The 19,725-nt window shown below is 40.6% G+C and overlaps 1 protein-coding gene across 3 annotated transcripts in view; it reads left to right on the top strand.

The window, feature by feature from the left end:
- Nucleotides 1–19,725, top strand: part of RASGRF2 (Ras protein specific guanine nucleotide releasing factor 2) — a 215,651-nt gene that overhangs the window by 42,348 nt on the left and 153,578 nt on the right. For all 3 annotated transcript variants that reach the window (XM_087430100.1, XM_087430098.1, XM_087430099.1), the window contains exon 2: nt 19,028–19,134. In XM_087430100.1, coding sequence (XP_087286226.1) covers nt 19,028–19,134 — 107 coding nt within the window. The remainder of the gene's footprint in view (nt 1–19,027; nt 19,135–19,725) is intronic.

Genomic DNA, 19,725 nt, shown 5'->3' with positions numbered 1-19,725 from the left:
TCAAAGCAGGTGGCTGTCTTGGCTAACCCTGCTTGTTCCACAAGATGGTATACACAGCTATTGAAACTGGTCATTTCACCACTTGAAATGACTCTGGAGCGTTTACCATCTAAACAGATGGAGGCAGGAGACCCAGAGCCTGGGGAAGGTGACCGATTGTAGTGCAGCCAACAAATGCCCTGACCGAAACCATCATCTATGTAGGTGACGGTTTTCTTCTCACTGTGACATCATCAGTGTTGTTCTTTACTTGGACCAGAAGTGCAGCGCATGCTGATACATATTTAGTATTTGTTTTCAGCTGCACTCATCACCACAGTGAATCTTAGAACATTTTCATTACCTCAAAAAAGAAACCTCTCATCCCTTAGCTAGCACCACCTAACGCCCCAACCTCCCCCAGCCCTAGGCAACCACTAATCTACTTTCTGTCTCGATGGATTTGCCATTCTGGACATTTCACATAATCGGAATTGTGTGGCATGTAGTCCTTTGTGACTGGCTTCTTTCACTTAGCGTAATGTTTTCAAGGCTCACCCATGCATGTATATAACATGTATCAGTACTTCATTCCTTTGTATGACTAAATAATATTCTATTTTATAGATATACCACATTGTTTATGCATTCATCAATTGACAGATATTTGAGTTGTTTCCGCTTTTTGGCTATTATAAATAATGTTGCTGTGAACATTCATATGCAAGTTTTTGTGTGGACATATGTTTTCATTTCTCTTGGGTACATGCCCCAGAGTGGAGAGACATTATATTTTGCAGTGCTTTTTTCTTTTTGTGGAAAATGGAAGGGGCACTTTCTTTGGTGATGTAGGCTCAGTGTTGGAGAGAGCATTGATCAGGCAAGAATTGTGGTTCAGAGTTCCAGGTCTGCCCTTGACTGGCCATGTGTTAGGAAATTCACTGTTTCCTCAGCTGTAGAGTGAGGTAGTTTTTATCAGACAGCTTTTAAGATCCCTTCCAAGTTGAAAATTTTTCCTCAGTGGTAATAAAAGGCTTTCAAGATATGAAGGAAAATATTTCCAGTGAGCTCTAAATAACAAACCACACCCCACTCAAGTCCCTAGATGCTGTTTTTTGAAAACAACTTGTACTTTAATATTTACTTAGTTAAATGTTTTTCACTAAAAATAAGTAAATGCCCCTTTAAAAAATTGGATAAATATAGAACCAAAATTACTCAAATTTGTATTACCCAAAGACGTGTATTTCAACATTTTGGTGTATTTCCTGTCAGCTTTTTCCGCTGTAGGTGGTTGTTCATTGAGCTGTAGTCATGCTCATCAGGTCTTTGTGTTGGGATCCTGTTTTGATTGCCCTTCAGACTCATCTTGATTTTGCTTTGATGCTTCTAACTCTGATTGAAGGACCTTTGATAGTGGAAAGGCTTTTGATTGAAATGGCTTTCGGAAAGCCACAAGAGTTTCGAAACTGTAAAAGTGTTTCCAAAAGTGTGTTTCAGCTGGAGTAGTCAGCAGAAAGATTTGTACGCCGGAGACAGATGAGGCTGTAAATGGGTTAAAATCAGTAGTTTCATACCATGGAGCAGCTCATCCATCTCCTCTTCTCGTATTTTGACTGATTTAGATGCCATCAAAATCATGTGCTTATTCTTTTCACAATGTAATCCGTTCAAAAGTTTCTAACTGTGGTTTCAAATTGACCAAGTCTTCCCAGCAAACACGCTCCCGGGATTCTTTCCTGTGTTGAAGGTTGAACTCGTTTCCTTTTGCCTCTTCACTGGTTTTCAAGCTCAGCAACTTGAGAATGTACGTTGACCCCTCTGGTTCCTGAGTGACCACTCTGTGCGGGAAGCAGGCCCTTCTTCCCTGGGTGGCCGAGGTCCACCCCTTCCCGGGACCTTTCCCACACTGGGCCCTGAGGCTGAAGCGTCCTCTCCACACCGGCACCAAGGCCTTTAGAGAGCTCTGGTGTCGGCTTCCGAGACGCCATCCCTTCCTATTGTGGTGCGAGTTAGCTGGGTGTATACTCTCTCACTGTTTTTTTTCCATTGTTATCTTTTTTAACTCTTGCCATCAAACCCAACTTTCTCACAGTGGTCCTTTTGGTTATGGTGACTGTTGTTTTGTATTTACTTAGTCAACATTATGGAGCACCCACTATGTGTCAGGCACTGGGATTAAAGAGATCAAAGTCAAAGTTCTTGCTTTGATGAAATTCACTACTGTATGCAGAGTCCTTAAAAATCTGTCCAGAAAATGTGAAAAAACAGTGCTTTTTTTTTTTACCTTTAAAAACCCTGGTTTGAAAGAATGCCGGGATTTCCTGCAGAAGGTTGTGTATAGCTTGCAGGTTAATCCTTATAAAACACAGCTTTCATTATCTCATGGTTCCAGCTCAAGAAAATATAATAAAGCACTATTGCCTATAGAATAAGTTTTATTTTGTTTTCTAATAATTTCTGCATCTCCTTGAAATCTGATAAATGAACTGAAGCAACCTTACAGCCCTTCTGTTGGGATTTGGGTTCCTTTTCTCCTCCAGGGCTCTCACCAATGGACCATGTGTAGAAAAATATTCAATCAAATGAGAAACAAAGGCCAATATATTAATCTGGGCACACTTCACCCCTTGACTATGTAGGACAATGTGGCCTGAGCTTGAAGTTGAAAGAGGAGCCTCCTTTTTCCCTTGAGTCTGAAGCTTTGAACCTGTGTACCGAGGCCCTGCAAATAAAGAGCAAGGCAAACCCGTTTGTTAGTGAAAATACTCCATGTACATAAGCCCTTTACTAGTAAGAACTCATGTAATCCTCGCAATAACTCTCTGGGGTAGCTCTGACAATTACCCACATTTTTAAGTGAGAAAACTGAAGCACAGAGAAATTAAGCAACTTGCCCGTGGATATGTAAGTTCATAAGGGACATTGATGGGACCTGAACCCAAGGAGGCTGAGCTGCCTCTCCGTGATGACTGCTAGCCTTGCTCACCTAATTGCAGGTGCTACTGAGAGAGAAGGGGGACCACATGTTGTTCCTCAAAGCAGTGGCCCCATTCACAGGGGAAACCAACCCATTGAATGCGAAATGCTGAGCAAGCAGATCAGATGGGGGTCCTCATTTGGGAGGGAGTGAATAAGGGGATGGAGATGTGAGTGGGAAGAGCAGTGGAAGTGTCCACATCCCCTGGCAATGGCAGTAATGGAGAGGTTCTAAAGGCCCCGAAATTGCCCGGTACCATACAGCAGGAGACCTCTGCCTCATGCTTCCAGTCTGTTCACTCTTACTCTGTCCATATTCTGGCCTGGCCTTCTTATCTGGATGCTCCAGTCGTCTGGGACTTAGCCTTGGGGAGAGACTCAAATGTATTTTGATCTGTTTGTGCAATGAACTCCTATAGCATTTAATGTCTTCATCTATAGTAAACATTTTCTAATAGGCCAAAATCAGGATGCATGGTCTGATATACAGGACCAACTATCTCAAATGTATAATAATCTGAAAAAGTGAATGATGATGGTTGCCATTTTCATACAGCTTATTTTAGCACTTTGACACCCTCTCGCATTATTTAATTTTACATTGTTATTTAATTGCTTAATGAGTGCCTGATTTAGCACTTTAGCTAAATTGTAATGTCCTTAAGACCAGAGTGTGATATATATACATACATATATATATGTATGTATATATATAAAATACATACCAGCATGACACTTTTTAAAATAAGGTGGTTGATAAATATTTAATTGATTTTTTCCTCTCTCCTTTCTCTTTTTCCCTCACTTCCTCCTTTCCTTTTGGTAGCACCTCCTGTCTCTTAGGCTCTTGATGTAAAGATTAGAAATGAGGATAGAAGTGGTCAGGGCAGCAGACGGGAGCATCATAAAATTCAAGGGCAGAACAGAACTGTGTAGACTTGTAATCTTTGGAAATTTATTTTCTGGACATACTTATTGTCTATCCAGGTTTGAGCCCATCTATTTCTTCCTTCCAATGTGGTCCATCCTTTTGTGGTGGGTTGACTCAGCAGAGTAGACCGCCGTGTCAGAGTCCTCGGTTTTGTACTCATACAACCTGGTTAGCTTTGCCACACGTGAAGCTTTCATGACAGAGAATAGGGAACAGACTGTGGGTGGACGAGTGTGAGTCCATTACTGCTGCTGGACCTACAGCTTAGGGTACAGGGTACATGCCCTGGGGGTTTGGGGATGACTTTCACGCCTCTATAAGCATATTTCCTCATCTGTAAAAGGGGAATAATCATGGAGTCATTGTGAGAATTAAATGAGCAAATGCAGGAGGCATCTTAGCACAGCCTTACTTTAAGTGCTGAATAGATGTTGGTTGTTATTATCACACCCAGACATGTAGGCATGAGCATCAACATGTGCTACGCAGGTGAAAGAAGCTCCCCTGAGAATCTAAGTCCTAGAAAGTAGCAGCTATTCAACTGCTTATAATTTCCAGTGATAGTTTCACATGTGGAGTCACTCACTTGCTGAAATTGTGGTGTGAGTGTCATTCAGTAGCTGATTATCATGCCTGTCAGATGCAGCCTCACATCAACATGTGGAGCAAAGGTCCCTGAAGGAAATCTAAAAACAAGGTTAAAAAAAACCAAACTATTCATATCTTTTTCCCACTCATGAGAATCTCAACCAACAGACTAACTCAAATTTCAAATAAAAAGTTTTATTTACTGGGATCAGCCCGGTGGCGTAGCAGTTAAGTGAGTGCACTCCGCTTCGGCAGCCCAGGGTTCACAGGCCCGGATCCCGGGCGCGCACCGACGCACTGCTTGTCAAGCCATGCTGTGGCGGCGTCCCATATAAAGTAGAGGAAGATGGGCACAGATGTTAGCCCAGGGCCAATCTTCCTCAGCAAAAAGAGGAGGATTGGTGATGGATGTTAGCTCAGGGCTGATCTTCCTCACACTCACAAAAAAAGTTTTATGTACTACGATGTTATGAGGACTAATTGAAAACCTAAATGTTTCAAAAGTAGGCAACTACATTTAAGTAAACTGTATTTTATCCTCTCTATTCAACATTATACAGGCTTTATGAATGTTTACCATATTTTAAGTAACATGGAAAAATACTTAGGTTATCATATGACTTGAAAAACACTGGAATAACATTGCATATGCAGCATGAGCTCAACTATATTAAAATGGTTTTAGAAAATAGACTGGATTGAAATACATCAAAATTTAACGGTCGTTGTCTTTGGATGATGTTGAGATTATGAATAAAATTTCCCCCCTAATTTTGCTTTTCTATATTTTTTACGTTTATATGATATATGTGTATTATTTTCATGGGCGAGAAAAAATAAACTTTTTCCTAAGGGGTAAGTAATGTACAGGGATGGTAGACAAAAGTCATGGTGTATATGGCTTGTATTTTCACAATGAAAAAACAGTCAAATGCATAAGGCTCAGATTGAATTCTTTGTTTTGTTTTCCTCAAAGAGAAATAAGAATGTGGCATAAACTAAATTAAAGACACACTACTTTGGAGAATTTGAGAGAGGTTTAGCTTTTTAAGGATTTTTGGAGAAGCAGCAAAAATATAAAGCTTTGGCTAATGCACATGTGCATGGGTCAGTTTTCTTTTCCAGCACTGAAGTTTGGTATTCTTAGCCATTCTGATTGTTGAAGATTTGAGACTGTCCTTTACTTCGAAATGTCTGACAGCTATAAGCTTTCAGCTATCAGCAAATGAGGTGAAAAAGTATTTTTAATTTTAAAAGTCTTTTTAGGGAAAGAGGCCCAGAAAAACCATCATTTATAGTTCACATTCAGGCAACATTTTAAACTCACTTCCTAATCCTGCTCCTATGGTATTTAGTAACCAAACATGTCCACCAGATGTGCTTCAAGTCCATTTATTTACATAAAGGTTTCCAGCAATTCGTTGTATATTTTTCTGCTTATAAATAAATGCATACCAAATAACCTTCCTTTTCATATTGCTATGCTTCAGCATATTTGTTTAAAGCAGGAAAATGTCTAATAGGCTCTGAGTATTTTTTATGTCTTTACCACGCATAGGACTACGTGTTTCTATTTATGTCTTTAAAATGGATATGCTCATTATGGCTAATTTGAAAAATGCATAAAATGTATGAATAAGAAGATAGTAATTACTCGGGGTAACTACTGTTAACGTTTTGGTATGTTTCTTCTGCTTATTTTAATGATCCTTTTTCATAAATGTTAACAATTCTGTATGTTTTCTCTAGCTTGCTTTTCTTGCCTGTCCTATTTGTGCTGCTACATATAGAACTCATTCTCTTAAACTACTTATTCATGCTATGCTATAGTATAGTTAGCTATTCTTTTATTTTTTTGATGAGGGAGATTGGCCATGAGCTAATATCCGTTGCCAATCTTCCTCTTTTTTGCTGAAGAAGATAGGCCCTAAGCCAACATCTGTGCCCATTTTCTTCTATTTTTTATATATATGGGACCTGCCACAGCATAGCCTGATGAGTGGTGGGCAGGTCCACGCCCGGGATCCAGTGGGCTGCAGAAGTGGAGCCCGCAGACTTCACCACCACGCCACTGGGCTAGCTCCAAGTTAGTTAGCTATTCTTTTATTGATAGACATTTAGATTGTTGTTTTCTTTTCCTATTAAAACAATATTGCAATGAACATCTTCGTGTGTGCTCTTTGAGCACGTGAGTGTTTTTCTAGGAAGTAGAATTACTCCACGATGGGGTTTTCTTGTACATTTTCTTTATTTAGTATATGTTTTCAGTATATTTCTTTATCTATTTACAAACATACACACTGTGTATAAATAGATGTTCCATATATTTGTTTATTTTTCTTATTTTTTATTTTATTTTATTTTTTGAGGAAGATTAGCCCTGAGCTAACATCTGTTGCCAATCCTCCTCTTTTTGCTGAGAAAGATTGGCCCTGGGCTAACATCCGTGCCCATTTCCTCTACTTTATATGGGACACCGCCACAGCATGGCTTGATAAGTGGTGCCTAGGTCTGTGCACGCGATCTGAACCTGGGAACCCCAGGCTGCCAAAGCAGAGTGCGTGAACTTAACCGCTATGCCACCAGGCCGGCCCCCATATATTTATTTTTATTTTAGATTAAAGGGTTAGTTACATTACCTCTGTTGTTCTGAATCTTACTTTTTTGACTTACGGACATAGTATTGACCTCTTTCCACATCATGTATACAAAAGTGGTACAGTGTTACAGGTGAACTTTTACAGCAGATCCACAGATACCTGGAGATATGACCAAGAATTTGCCTTCTAGCAGCCTAACTTTTAAAAAACTTTATATGCCCTTTACCCAGATTCACTACTTATGAACATTTTGCCACATTTACTTTCTCTCTCTCTCTCTGTTTATATATGTATGAACTCATAATTTGTCTTTACCTTGTTCACTTGGCTGTGGTGGTGTCTGCCAGGGTTCTCCACTATAAAGTTGTTATTTTTTCCTGTGTAATTTTAATAACTTATGGGAAAGATTCATCCATGTTGATTTAAGTATCAGTAGTTACTGTTTTCTTGTTGAATAGTTTTCCATTGTATTAATATACCACACGTTGTTTATCCTTCACCTGTTGATGGACATTTGGGATTTTGCTAGACATGGAGGTGCATCAGCCAGATCACCCTTAAAAGAAGTCATTGCTGATCAACTGTGGAGAGTGTGGTCAGCAGACAGTCTCTAGCTGTCAGCTCCTTCAGAGACGACTGCAGCTGCAGAGAGCTTCCTGTCCAGGGTTCCGTCCTTCCTGAGGCAGCCCACATTCAGTGGCTGAGTGAGGTGGTTGTATAAAGGTCCAACCATTTCAGCCTGAGGTGGGACAACTCTGACATGAAATTTTTACTTTTTACTTCCATGGCATCCCCCACTGTTATACCAGCACCGCTTTCTCAGCTAATGCCTATGGTCGTTTGGGGGATCCTCTACTACTAGATGAAGGAGAAGGAAAAAGCCCAAGCATGAGTTATGGATGAATCAGTTCAATATTGCATTGAAAGACTGTGACTTTCAACAGTCTTTCAACTGTTGGGGGGGACCATCTGGTCATGTACCTGGTCATCCATTTTGTGTGGAAAGAGAAGTGGGCAAAGGTTCAAATATATACAGACTATGAGCAGTGGTGAATGGCCTGGCTGGCATCAAGGGCTGGGAAGGAAAAGGATTAGAAGTTTGGGGACAACAAGACCTGAGTAGAAGCATGTGGGTAGACATTGAGGAGTGGGCCCAAAATGTGATGATCTCTGAAGCATTGACTGGAGACTTTTAAAGACTCTGGATTCTGTTATTTTCCTCTGAAGAATGTTCATTTCTTGTTCTAGCAGGCAGTTTACTTGGCACTAAACCAAGTTGACAAACTGACCTGGCCACTTTATGTCAGCTAATGCCTGTCATTGGCCACCCCAGTGCTTACACAATGAGCATATGAACAAAATGACCATTGTGTTAGAGATGGAGGCTACACACTGGTCCAACAGCATAGATTTCTTCTTTCTAAGACTGATCTAGCTACTATTGCTGCTAAATGTCCAAACTGACAACAGGGCTTAACATTGAGCTTTCATAGGGTACCGTTCTTTAAGGAGATCAGCTTCTTCTTTGTGGCAGGTTTACTACATTTACTCTTCCATTTGGAACAGCTGTCTCTAATCTGCAATTATATTCATCCATTTGATTTGTTCGTTTTGGATATTATGCTCCTTGATTCTAAAATTTCCATTTGGTCCTTTTTTATAATTCCATTTCTCTGCTGAGATTCCCCATCTGTGCTATGACTGTTATTATGACTTTTTCTTTGTCTTTTTACACATTTTTAATAGCTGCTTTGAGGTCCTGTCTGCTAATTCCAACATCTGTGTCATATTTTCTCATGATCATCACATTTTCCTGTTTTTTTTTTTCCCTCACACAGCTAGTAACTTTTTAATGTATACTGCACATATTGGATGATACGTTTTAAAGACTCTAGATTCTGTTATTTTCCTTTGAAAGGTGTTCATTTTCATTCTAGCAGGCAGTTTACTTGGCTGACTCAGTTCCAAACTCTGTCTTCCTATGGTGGGTAGTAGCTGAAATCTTTGATCAGTGTTTTCAGTCTTCTAGCTGTTGCTTTCCACTGGGCTCCTGGAGTTTTTCCCTTGCATGCACAGTTCAGGGGCTAGCCTGAAAATATTCTTAGGGAAAATGATTATTAATTTAATCGTTCAGAGTGTTCCGGTTTAAATATCCCATAATTTAACTTGTTCCCTATTGTTGGACATTTTTATTATTATTAATGATGCTATGAACATTCTTGGACATAATTCTTTGCATGTATTTCTAATTATTTCATTGGTATATAGATTCCTATTTTAAAACGGGAAATTTTAAAGTCTGTGATACAAATTGCCAACTATCTCCATAAAGATTGTAACCATTTTTATTTCAATCAACACATTACACTTTCCAACTCTGGATTTTATTATTTTTAAAAATTGCGATTTGAAAAAAATGGTCTTAATGTGACAATATGCATTTTTAAAAATATTTTCATGTGTTTGTGTCATTTGTTTTTGTTTTTGTTTGTGGGCATGTGAATATTCTGTTCCTTTTCCCACATTTCTATTAGGATATTTGACTTTTTCTTATTGATTTAGAAAGCTTCTTTGTATATTAAAAACATTAATTAATCATTTTATATTATCCAGTTTTTGCTTCATGAGCTATGCCATTGCATGTATGGCAATATATATATGCAATTTGATATATATATGACATATATGATAATTTGATCATTATTATCTGATTGTTATTATTATTAGGGCTTCCATCTTTGAGGTTTGCTCAGTGAATTTAAGTATTGCTGAGTAGTTAGCACTTAAAATGTAGACAATGAAACAACATTTCAAAGGATTCTTTCTGTCACTTTTATAATGTTATGAACCCAATACTTCTAATTAAAAATAATCAATGCAACAGTGGTTCCTAGTTAATTTGATAAGTGTAACTGGTGATTATCAATATAAATTAGGCACGTTGTCATAAAAAACTTTCCCTCTTAAAGGCGCTAATTATTTCTTTACTTTGATGTGTATTTTCTTTTATTCCCATTTTGGTAAATTGCCATGCAGTAAAAATTGAGATATTGAACAGCAAAGTCAGAACGGTAGTCTAACCATTGTTTATATGCATCCTCTGTTGCACAGTTTAATGGTAAAATTGTAGATTATTTTACATCTTCTAAAGGATTTTGGAAGTGTTGGGTCTTAAGACCATCGGTTCTGTTTTCTAAGGTCAAGAATCCCTTTCTAAACACCACCGAGAATCAACTGGCTGTGGCATCCCATTCCATATTTAGAAAGGTCTTCCAAATCTCTAACTTTAACCCATTTTTCCTATTTGTGCCTTCTGGAGCCTCACAGGATAAATCTAAAGTCTATCTCATTATTCATATTTCCCCTGCCCATTTTTTTGATATAATCGTGGTACCTCTTTGACAGAGCATCTCAAGAATTTGCTTGCAGAAGCAGAGGAACTCTAACACTTGCTCCAATCTCTGTGTTAAAGTATTCTCTTCTCTGCTAAGTGGTACTAACTACCCCAGGTGTTAACAGCATACATTTTCATTGTATGTACTTTTTGCGCAAATGAGAATATGATTGGCAAATGGAAAATAAATAAAACCGATGGCTGAAATGAGAAAGTGATGAAGACAGCACGAAGTAAAAAGGTTTAGGAGGTTTCATTCGTTAGAACCAGTGAAGTTAGAGGTTCCAGGTTAGTTCAGGAGAGGCCAGGATAGAATGGACGTTGGAGTGGTGAACAAGTTCAGTCACCTCGCTGTAAGAGAAGGCTATGACAATGGCAACTGAATTCACATGTATTCAGTCTTTGGCTCTAAGCTGACCAGAGTTAGATGTCTCTCTGTAAAGATAATAGATGAACAGGAGGACTGGGGATGGGGTGAGGCCAATCACATAGATCAAATGTTGTTTTCAACAACATCTGTCCCTGACTGAAGCGGTAATACAGGAGAAAGACAGGAACTTGTATGAGAATTTAATGAAACGTGGAGAAGAGTCATTGCCTTTTCCTGCGAGTCGAGGATGATAACTTAAGCCACCTTGCGTCATGCTTCCCATTTCATAAATTTCAGTATGCCTGGTGATTTATGGGAGCTCTGATCCCTTGGTCGACGAAAGTTTCTCCGTTCTGATTTTTATATGATGGCCTTTCAAAGATTTGAAGAGCAACCAGATATATCAAGTTCTTTTAGCCATTCTTAAAATGACAGGTTTTCTGACCCCTTGTCCTTATCACTCTCCAATGAGCACAGTTTAATTTGACTCAGTTCTTTGTGAAATTTGGAAGCCAGACACAATGTATTGTTTCCATTGTGGTAGAAAACCCCTGTAGGGGCACTTAAACTCCTACTCCTTGAGCTGGATTCTAAGTTAAATTCTTGTCCATTAAAATATGTTTAATAGAAGAATATATTCTGAGGCAGTTCTTAAACACTGATATTGTAGCATAGTGTGGATTTTATGCATGCTAATACTTTACTTTATTCATAGTTTCAAATTTACAGTCTATGTGTTGGCTTCTGTTGGGATAAATCATTCAGCAAACTCTTGCATGTCATTGAAACTTCAAAAGACAGCTCCTCTCTAAGCCTTTGGGAGAATTAGAAATCTTTTCGTCATGAATATCAAACAACCACAAAAAAATCCACAAGAACAAAACAAGCTACCAGCAAACAACCACCACAACAAAAACAGTAAGACCTCTTCTTAATTACCAAGTACCCGGTGTGCTGGCTCACAATTTTAAGACATCCTTTTCTTCTTTCTCCGTGCACTTTTATCTGAGGAAAGCAGGGGAGGAAAGCAGGAGGAACACTCGAATCACCCAGTTTTGCAGAGCTGGAATGAGTCCAGGGTCCTAGGCAGACTCGCGGTGACTGATTCCCAGGTGAGATCTGGCAATTCTGCCACAGTAATGACAAGACCCACTTCACGTTTTTCAAGGCACTTTGATGTGTGTTATTGCATTTGATCTTCACTGTAGGGTTAGTAGGAGAGGTGGTCTTGTCTTCACTTGGCCCAAGAAAAAACTGAGCGCAAGAGGATGCCAGAGTTCACACTGTGTCACCGAGGCAGGGCCAGAATCCTGATGGCTCACTTTCTAGCCTGGGGCTGCTTCTGCTGAACCACACTGCTTGCTCTCATGCTGGTGTGAATCTGTGAAGTTGGCTTGTACTGAAGAGAATATGCCCATGGCATAGCCTCTGAATCTCAGAGTTGAAAAGGAAGTGAACCAATAGGGAAGGGGAAAAGCCTTCAGCATCTTAGATCTTTGTTCCTAAGAAGACCTGGGGAAGTAGTTGGGTGATTTGACATGTTTTAACCACAAAGAGTGAACTTCTGCATATAACCATGGTATGAAAAGATGGAGTCTATAAAGTAGTTGGAAAATCAGTCTCCTTTAATTTACACAAAATCTTTGGAGCTACAAGCGCCCATAAAATGGAGCTGTGGTAAAGAAATGATCCCACTATATACAAACAGTCACTGAGGCAGGAGAGTGAAATCTTTTCTCTCCTAGAGACCAATGGCACTGGGTCAAAGGTATAATGCTTTAGACTGTTCTTCTTCAGTTAATGCCCCACCAGCTGGCACAACGGTGACCAGATGCAATGGGCAGAGAAGTCACTTGCAAGTAACCTATCAACGCCAGGAGAGGAAGGGGAGGGAATGGTGTCAGAAAACATTAAGTGTTTCCCCCTTTTTTGTGCCCACCTGACTGTATTTTCAGTCTGTCTCCTCTTATCTCTCTCTTACACACTAGTGCGGTGGCACAAATCAGTTTTAGAGTGATCTGTCTGTGCCTCCAGGGCTCTGGGATGGGGTGCATTCTCTTATGAGGGACCAGTCACATCCCAGGAAAACATTAATTGAAGTTCCTGTGAATGTTAAAGATAGCTCCGTTGTCAGTTTGGGTGAGTTTTGAGATATGTGAAGTTAAACTCCTCACGGTCAAAATTAGTATAAGTGCGCATAAAACTCAGTTTCATCAATATATCAAGCATTTAAAACGTATTTCATTGCCACTGTACAAGCAGTTACAGAGAGAAGAAGAAGGGAAAAAAGGAGAAAGAGGAGGAGGTAATGAATCATAGCAAGAACAACAAGACCATATGCTTTATTATTGCTTTGCAAATGCACCTAAAAGGGAGAAGTGCTGTCCGTGGTGTTTATCCATCTCCGCGACCTGAAACACTCGGAGTCTCCCATCTGACTGGGATGAATGGTCACAGCAACCCGCAGGGCTGTTGGGGGAGAAATACACTTCGGGCTACAGAGAGCCACTGAATAGTGTTGTTCACAGTCCTGGGGACTAGGAGACCCGGGTCCCGAGGCCCGGGTTCCAAGGCAGAGCTCTGCCCTGCTTCAGAGCCATGCTGCGTCCCAGAGGCACTGCCACCCAGGCTGCTGTGTTATTGGCGTCACTAGCACCATGTGTGTACGTCACTGAGCCTGGGATGGTTTGGAGGGTACTCATTTCTTTATCCATCTGGCATCTGACTTTTGGGGTCAGAAATCTGGCAGCCTGAGAGGAGAGGACCACGGGGCACCTCCCACCCCTCCCTGGCAGGGGCTGGGAAGAGGATGCTCCGAGAATATTCTGTCTCAGTGCTTGCAGAGAGGGTTGGTTTTAGTTCTCTTAATCTAAAGTTGAAAAATTTCAAGAACATATGTAGTAATTTAAAACCCTGCAGTACCCTCCAAATAATAATACGCATGGCACAGCATTTTTTTTTAAAGACTTTATTTTTCTCCTGTGTACTTTTAAAAAAACCCACAGTGGTTTCTAATTTTCTTTTGAACATCACTGATTTGACCAACATCATTTACTTTCTCTAGTATTCTCTAACTAGTATTATAAATACCTGGACATAGTTTTGAAAATGGATAATATCATTATTGTTGATGATATAGCTATATGTGTCTATTGTAAATGACTCAAACAGTTTAAAAATGGAATGAGCATATTTTTTGTTAGCTATATAGCTATATGTGTTTATTGTAAATGATTCAAACAATATAGAAATGTAGAAAGTGAAAGCGATCATCTAATACCATCCCCCAGCAATTGCCACTGTTAGCTATAAATTTGTTTCTAACTTGCAGAAGCTTAAGGACCAGAGTTTTAAGTGAGCTTGTCTTCTCCTATTGGGTTACATTTGTTCTCTCTGCAAAAACACACAGCATAAATAGCAGCAAACCCATTATAATAAAAACCAGAAGACTGAAAAGTAAAAATTCATATAAAGCTACAATGGATACCAATAAGACCTTGAACGTTTAAATTTCCTAAATCTGTTCATTATATTGTCTTCCTGGCATTGTATGGTCATTGTAGGTAAGAGGTAAGAATCTTTGGTGAATCTGCCAACCTGTGGTATTTGTTCTTACTGCTCTTCTAGGGGTTTGTGAGATTGTTGTAATTATATATAATATAAATATATACCAAATATATATTTTTTCATAGATGGAAAACCAGAATTATGACTAGAAGGACTCTTAGAGGAATTGACATTTCAGTGACATGAGTCATGAGAGTTCAGTAAGAATTTGTAGGTGGAGAAGGGACTGGGGGTGAGGAAGAATGTCAAGAGGAAGACAGACACTGAGAGAGAAGGGAATCAACATTTATTAAGTGCCACTGCGCGCCAGGCACTGCGCGTCCGCTAGTTCAGTCCTAAGATCTGTGTATCGCTCTCCTCATTCTGCCCATGAGGAAACTCAGTCTCAGAAAGCTTATGTGATTTGCCCAAGGTCTCAAACTTGATTTACCACTTGGACGAGTCAGAATTCACACCCAGGTCTGACGACTGCACGGACGGTACTGTGTCAGCAGCGTGAGGCTGAGGAAAGAGCTCGTCTTCTTGCGGGGAGTGATGGGTTGATGTGGCTGGAGTGGGGCATGCATTGGAGGAAACAGGCAGAAACAAGATTAAAAATGGAGAATGGGGCCGGTTTGTGAAGGGCGTTTTCAGCCTGCCTAGGATTTGCTCTTGGAGGTTGAGAATACTGGCGAGGGTTTGTAAGCAGATATGACAGCTCGGATTTATCTTAGAAAGAGAACTCTGGCCGCCTTGTTGGGTTGGAGGGAGCTGGATAACACTGGAGGCAGGGTCATGGATTTATCCTCACTACACTTAGATGTGCAAAGAAAATATTTTTTCTAAATTTGACCTGACTTAACCCTTAAGATCCCCTTCCCACTTGATAGGGGGAGAAAAAAGAAGCTGCATTTAATTGAGAGTTGTAAACTCAGTCTGCACCAATAATGTAAAAGGTCTCTTGGTAATTCATTCTTCCCTCTGTGCTTCACTAAGGTGGTGTCTCAGGAAGTAGGGGCTCACATGTCCTTGAGACAGTGTGTATGGTGTGTATCAGAAGTTAAGGGGTCTGGCGTTGTTCTGGCCCTGCCTTGGGCTCTGTTGCTAAAGTGTGCGGCTGCTGTAACTTGTGGTTCATTTTCTCTTAGGTCAGTCACGGCCTGGTTTTCCCTTTTGCTTATGTGCTCCCACCTTAGCTCTGCAAACACCTGCCCTTCCAGCGTGCCGTGAAGTCTGACAGTGCCCTTCCCCTCACAGTCCTCCACAGTACCCAGTACACTCGGGAGCATCCACACCACTTAGAAGCCGGGGAAGCTCTGGATAGCTAAACTCAAAACTTAGGCCCTATCTTTACCTAACTGCTGTGACACCAATTTTACTGATTTACATGATATGGTCACCACCCATGGGGTCACCAGCCCATGTTGTCATGAGTGTGGGGGGTGGGACAAGAGGACATTCTGTGAGATGGCATCCTTTATATCCCCAAAGGGAAAGTGGTACAGAAGCTTCTTGGCTTTTAGCTTTGTCAACCTTTTAACTCTTCACCTTCTCTGGGATTTTAGCCCCGAGTGGGGAGAAGCTGTACCTTCTGGTGTCTCTGCCACCTTCTGCTTTCTCCGTCTGCCTTGGCCACTTCTTCTCTCCACACTTCTCCTCATGTTCCCTACTCACTGAGACTTCTCTAGGTCTTCCTGTTCTCCTTCTGGAGGGACCATTAACCTCCACTTTGGGCTGTAGTAGCAGCCAGGATATAAGAAGGGAGAGAGACCAGCCATAAGATAAAGGAACCTCAATTAGAAAGTATTTCAAAGCTGTCATATCTGTCACCCCATGATAAAGCTGTTACAGTAGTCTAAGTGAGAGATAATAAAAGCCTGAGAGAGTCCTAGGAGGGAGCGCTGGTGAAAGCAAACGTGGGCCTGATTGGAGGGAAAAGTTGAGGGTGACTTTGGGGTTCCTAGTTGGGGCACCTGTTGGATAAAGATGCACTTGACAGAGAAAAGACAGGAGGAGAAGAAAGAATTGTGAGGGCAGGGGCTAGGGGGTGGGAGGGAGGGAAGGAAGGGAAGGAATGAGTTCCATTTTGGACATGATTGAAATGCTGTCTAATGGGAGGCATATGGGGCTGGCGCCTGGGAGAGAATCTGCCTGGAGAAATAGATTTGGGAACAGGTAAGAATATCCAGGGAGTGAAGGAAGAGAAACTCACTGTCATTGTCGATGCTGAATTTAAAGACATAAACAAGGTCATCACTGTTTCAGTTCTTCCTTGCACTTCACAATGACCTAGTACTTTGGAACTTTTCCTCCTGGTTCCTGCAGTGGGGCAGGTCAGAGGTCACAGAGTACGTCCATGGTGTCTGCTGCTACTTTTGATCCCCAAGGGGACCCCTCAAGCCCCAGGTCCGAGACGGAGATCCATTCTATACTGAGTTCATATCACAGTGAGGCCAGAATACTTAAATAGAACTTTGATGAGTGGCAAAAAATAAATAATTTGCAGGTACATGCAAAGGCAGCGTTTAATTTTTTGAGGTTGAGTTAAATTTATTAAGCAAACTCCTGGAAATGTAACATGAACTTCTGAAAACTCTTTCCATCATTGTTATGCCTGAGACATGGTCTAACCTTTGAATGTACTCTGCTAATATAATTGCCTTTCTGTCTTGTAAAGGTGGCTTTTAATTGGGTTCTCGAGCAGCAGCTGCCGTTGAGGTGCCGGTTGCAGACTTGCAATAGGTTGGGCCACTTCATTAAATGCTGCCTCTCCCTGGACTGGGCATCCGGACTTGGGTGGTGGCCAGCAGTTACTGAAATGCCATCACTTATAGGATTGCCCTTTAAGCCACTGATTTGTTCTTTTATTGAGTTTCGACTCTCTTCCCCTCAAATTTAAATGGAGCTTTATTGAACACAGTGCTAAACTCAATTCTTCCCATTCTTAGTGACCTTTTCATCAGGTTATTTCCCCCATGTTCATAGCATTTAGTCCTCTGGCTGGACAGGAGGTTTAAGAACTAAAGACAGCTTGTCCTTGATGGGGCTCAGGCCTGTCCGTGGGGAAGTGCAGTGGCTTATCTCACAGACATGACCTGGAGTCCTCCCTTGGCGGATGATTTATGTGCGGGTAACCTGCGAAGTCTCTTAGCCATTTTTTTCCTTTTTTGGTAAAATTGTGCTGAAAATTCTTGTCTCCAGGATTATTGTCCTGAAGGTTTTTAAGTTTTAAGTTTGAGTATGTAACTGTCACACTGAATGCACAGACATTTGAGGTGGGGTGGGAAGGTGGGACAACAGAGGGAACTCTGTTTTTGTGTTTGGTTCTTCCTCTCAGAGCAGCTCGTGGGGCTGGATCTTTTCATGCCCTGGATGAAGTGTTGGGCAGGCCCAATGTATTTTCTGATCATTTTCATATAATAGAAAGTTCTTTAGTCATGTGTCCTTCCCAGGCAGTCTCAGTTTGGTAATTAATATGTCCAGCCTTAAGTAGACTGTTTAAAGTGAAAGCTGCTCCTGTCCCTGACTTAGATTTTAGATTCAGTTTGTCAATTTCCACCAAAAAAAACCCTATTGGTATTTTTATTGGAATACGTTGAAATTATAGATTGATTTTCTTTTTGGAGGTGATAAACATTTTCTTAGACTTATTCTTAAATTATTTATATTGCTTTTTTTTTTTTTGGAGGAAGATTGGTGCTGCGCTAACATCTGTTGCCAATCTTCCTCTTTTTCTTTTTTTCTCCCCAAAGCCCTGGTACATAGTTGTATATCATAGTTGTAAAGTTGTAGCACTTCTACGTGGGACGCTGCCTCAGCATGGCTTGATGAGCGGTGAGTGGGTCCGCACCCAGGATCCGAACTGGTGAACCCCGCCCGGGTTGCTGAAGCAGAAAGCTCGAACTTAACTGCTACTCCACCAGCCCAGCTCTTTATATTTCTTTGCTGTTGCAAATGCTGTGTTTTCAAAATTAAGTTTTCTGTTTGTTGATATTGTACCAAAGTGCAATAATTTTTGTATATTGATTTTATATCCAATGATTTTGTTGGATGTTCTTATTCTAATAATTTTCCAATGAATTTTTAATATAGATAATTATATCATCTGTGAAAAATTATTTTTTTCCTTGTTCTCCATTTCTTGTGCCTTTTTCCCTTTATTTTTCTATGTTACCCTCCAGACAGAATTGGTAAACAGAAGTGGTGATAATTGCCATCTTTTTCTTATTTTTGATTTTAGAGGAGTTGCTTGTAATAGTTCACTATTAGGTAAAATGTTTGTAGTAAATTTTTGGTAGATATCCTTTATTAGCTTTCTAGTTTGCTAGAAATTTCACTTTCTAGTTTGCAAGGAATTTTAATCATATATTTGTGTAGAATTTTATCAGATACCTTTCCTGTATCTAATGAGGTGTTGTGGGGTGACTCTTATTGAGGGGTGTTAACATGTACCCTATGGTATCTTCTAGGTGCAAAGTCATTACCAGCCGGCCTGGGAGTGATATTACATTTTGAAATATGAATACGATTTACATAGTGCTGATGCACTTTGTAAACATACACACTTTGTAGAGAAATACCATGTTGTTAGGCTGTCATGCTTGAAAGGGAAAACTAAACTTTGCGTTTTTTCTCTCCAGTATTACTTTACTGTTCTTTTTGGCCACGAAGGCCAGAAACCACTGGAGCTGCGCTGTGAGGAGGAGCAGGACGGTCAAGAGTGGATGGAGGCCATTCACCAAGCCAGGTACGGGCTCCACTCCTCTGGGTGGCCTGGATCGTCTGGGTCTTGCTTTGGGGGTATCACTGTTGGTGGGTAGTTTTAGAAGAACTTACAATTCCAAGATGGGTTTCCCCTGGATACCTCCTCCTTAGTCCTGTGTGAGATGATTCTCTGAGCTTTCTGTGGCTGCGTTCTAGCTAAAGATGAAAGGTAATGGATATAACAAGAACAATGACGATAGGTCACTTTCGTGGGTTTGTTCCTACATGCCAGGCACTGTTCTAAGTGCTTCTCCATCAAGGAACTTATTAAATGTATTGATTCACTGATCCTTTCAACAGTCTGCGAGAGGGGTATCATAATTACCCCCTCTTTTACAGATAAGGAAACTGGCCCCCTTCTCCAAATTGCTGCAGCACTGGCATTACTACATGTGGGATATTTAAGGATTTAGTACAACTTAGCTTGTTTTTTATGTATTTCATGTGTGTGATTTATGTCTCCTGAGCTGCACCTTGAGAGAGAGGAGGAGGATAGGGGCACGTTATTTCTGAATGAGGCGCAGTGCTAATCATATAGTAGGTGATCAGGAAGTCTTTTCAGATTGATTATAAA

Source organism: Ceratotherium simum, chromosome 4 (genome assembly GCF_057802395.1).
Source record: "Ceratotherium simum simum isolate JZ-2026a chromosome 4, ASM5780239v1, whole genome shotgun sequence".
Lineage (NCBI taxonomy): Eukaryota > Metazoa > Chordata > Mammalia > Perissodactyla > Rhinocerotidae > Ceratotherium > Ceratotherium simum.
This window is presented reverse-complemented; position numbering and strand designations above follow the sequence as displayed.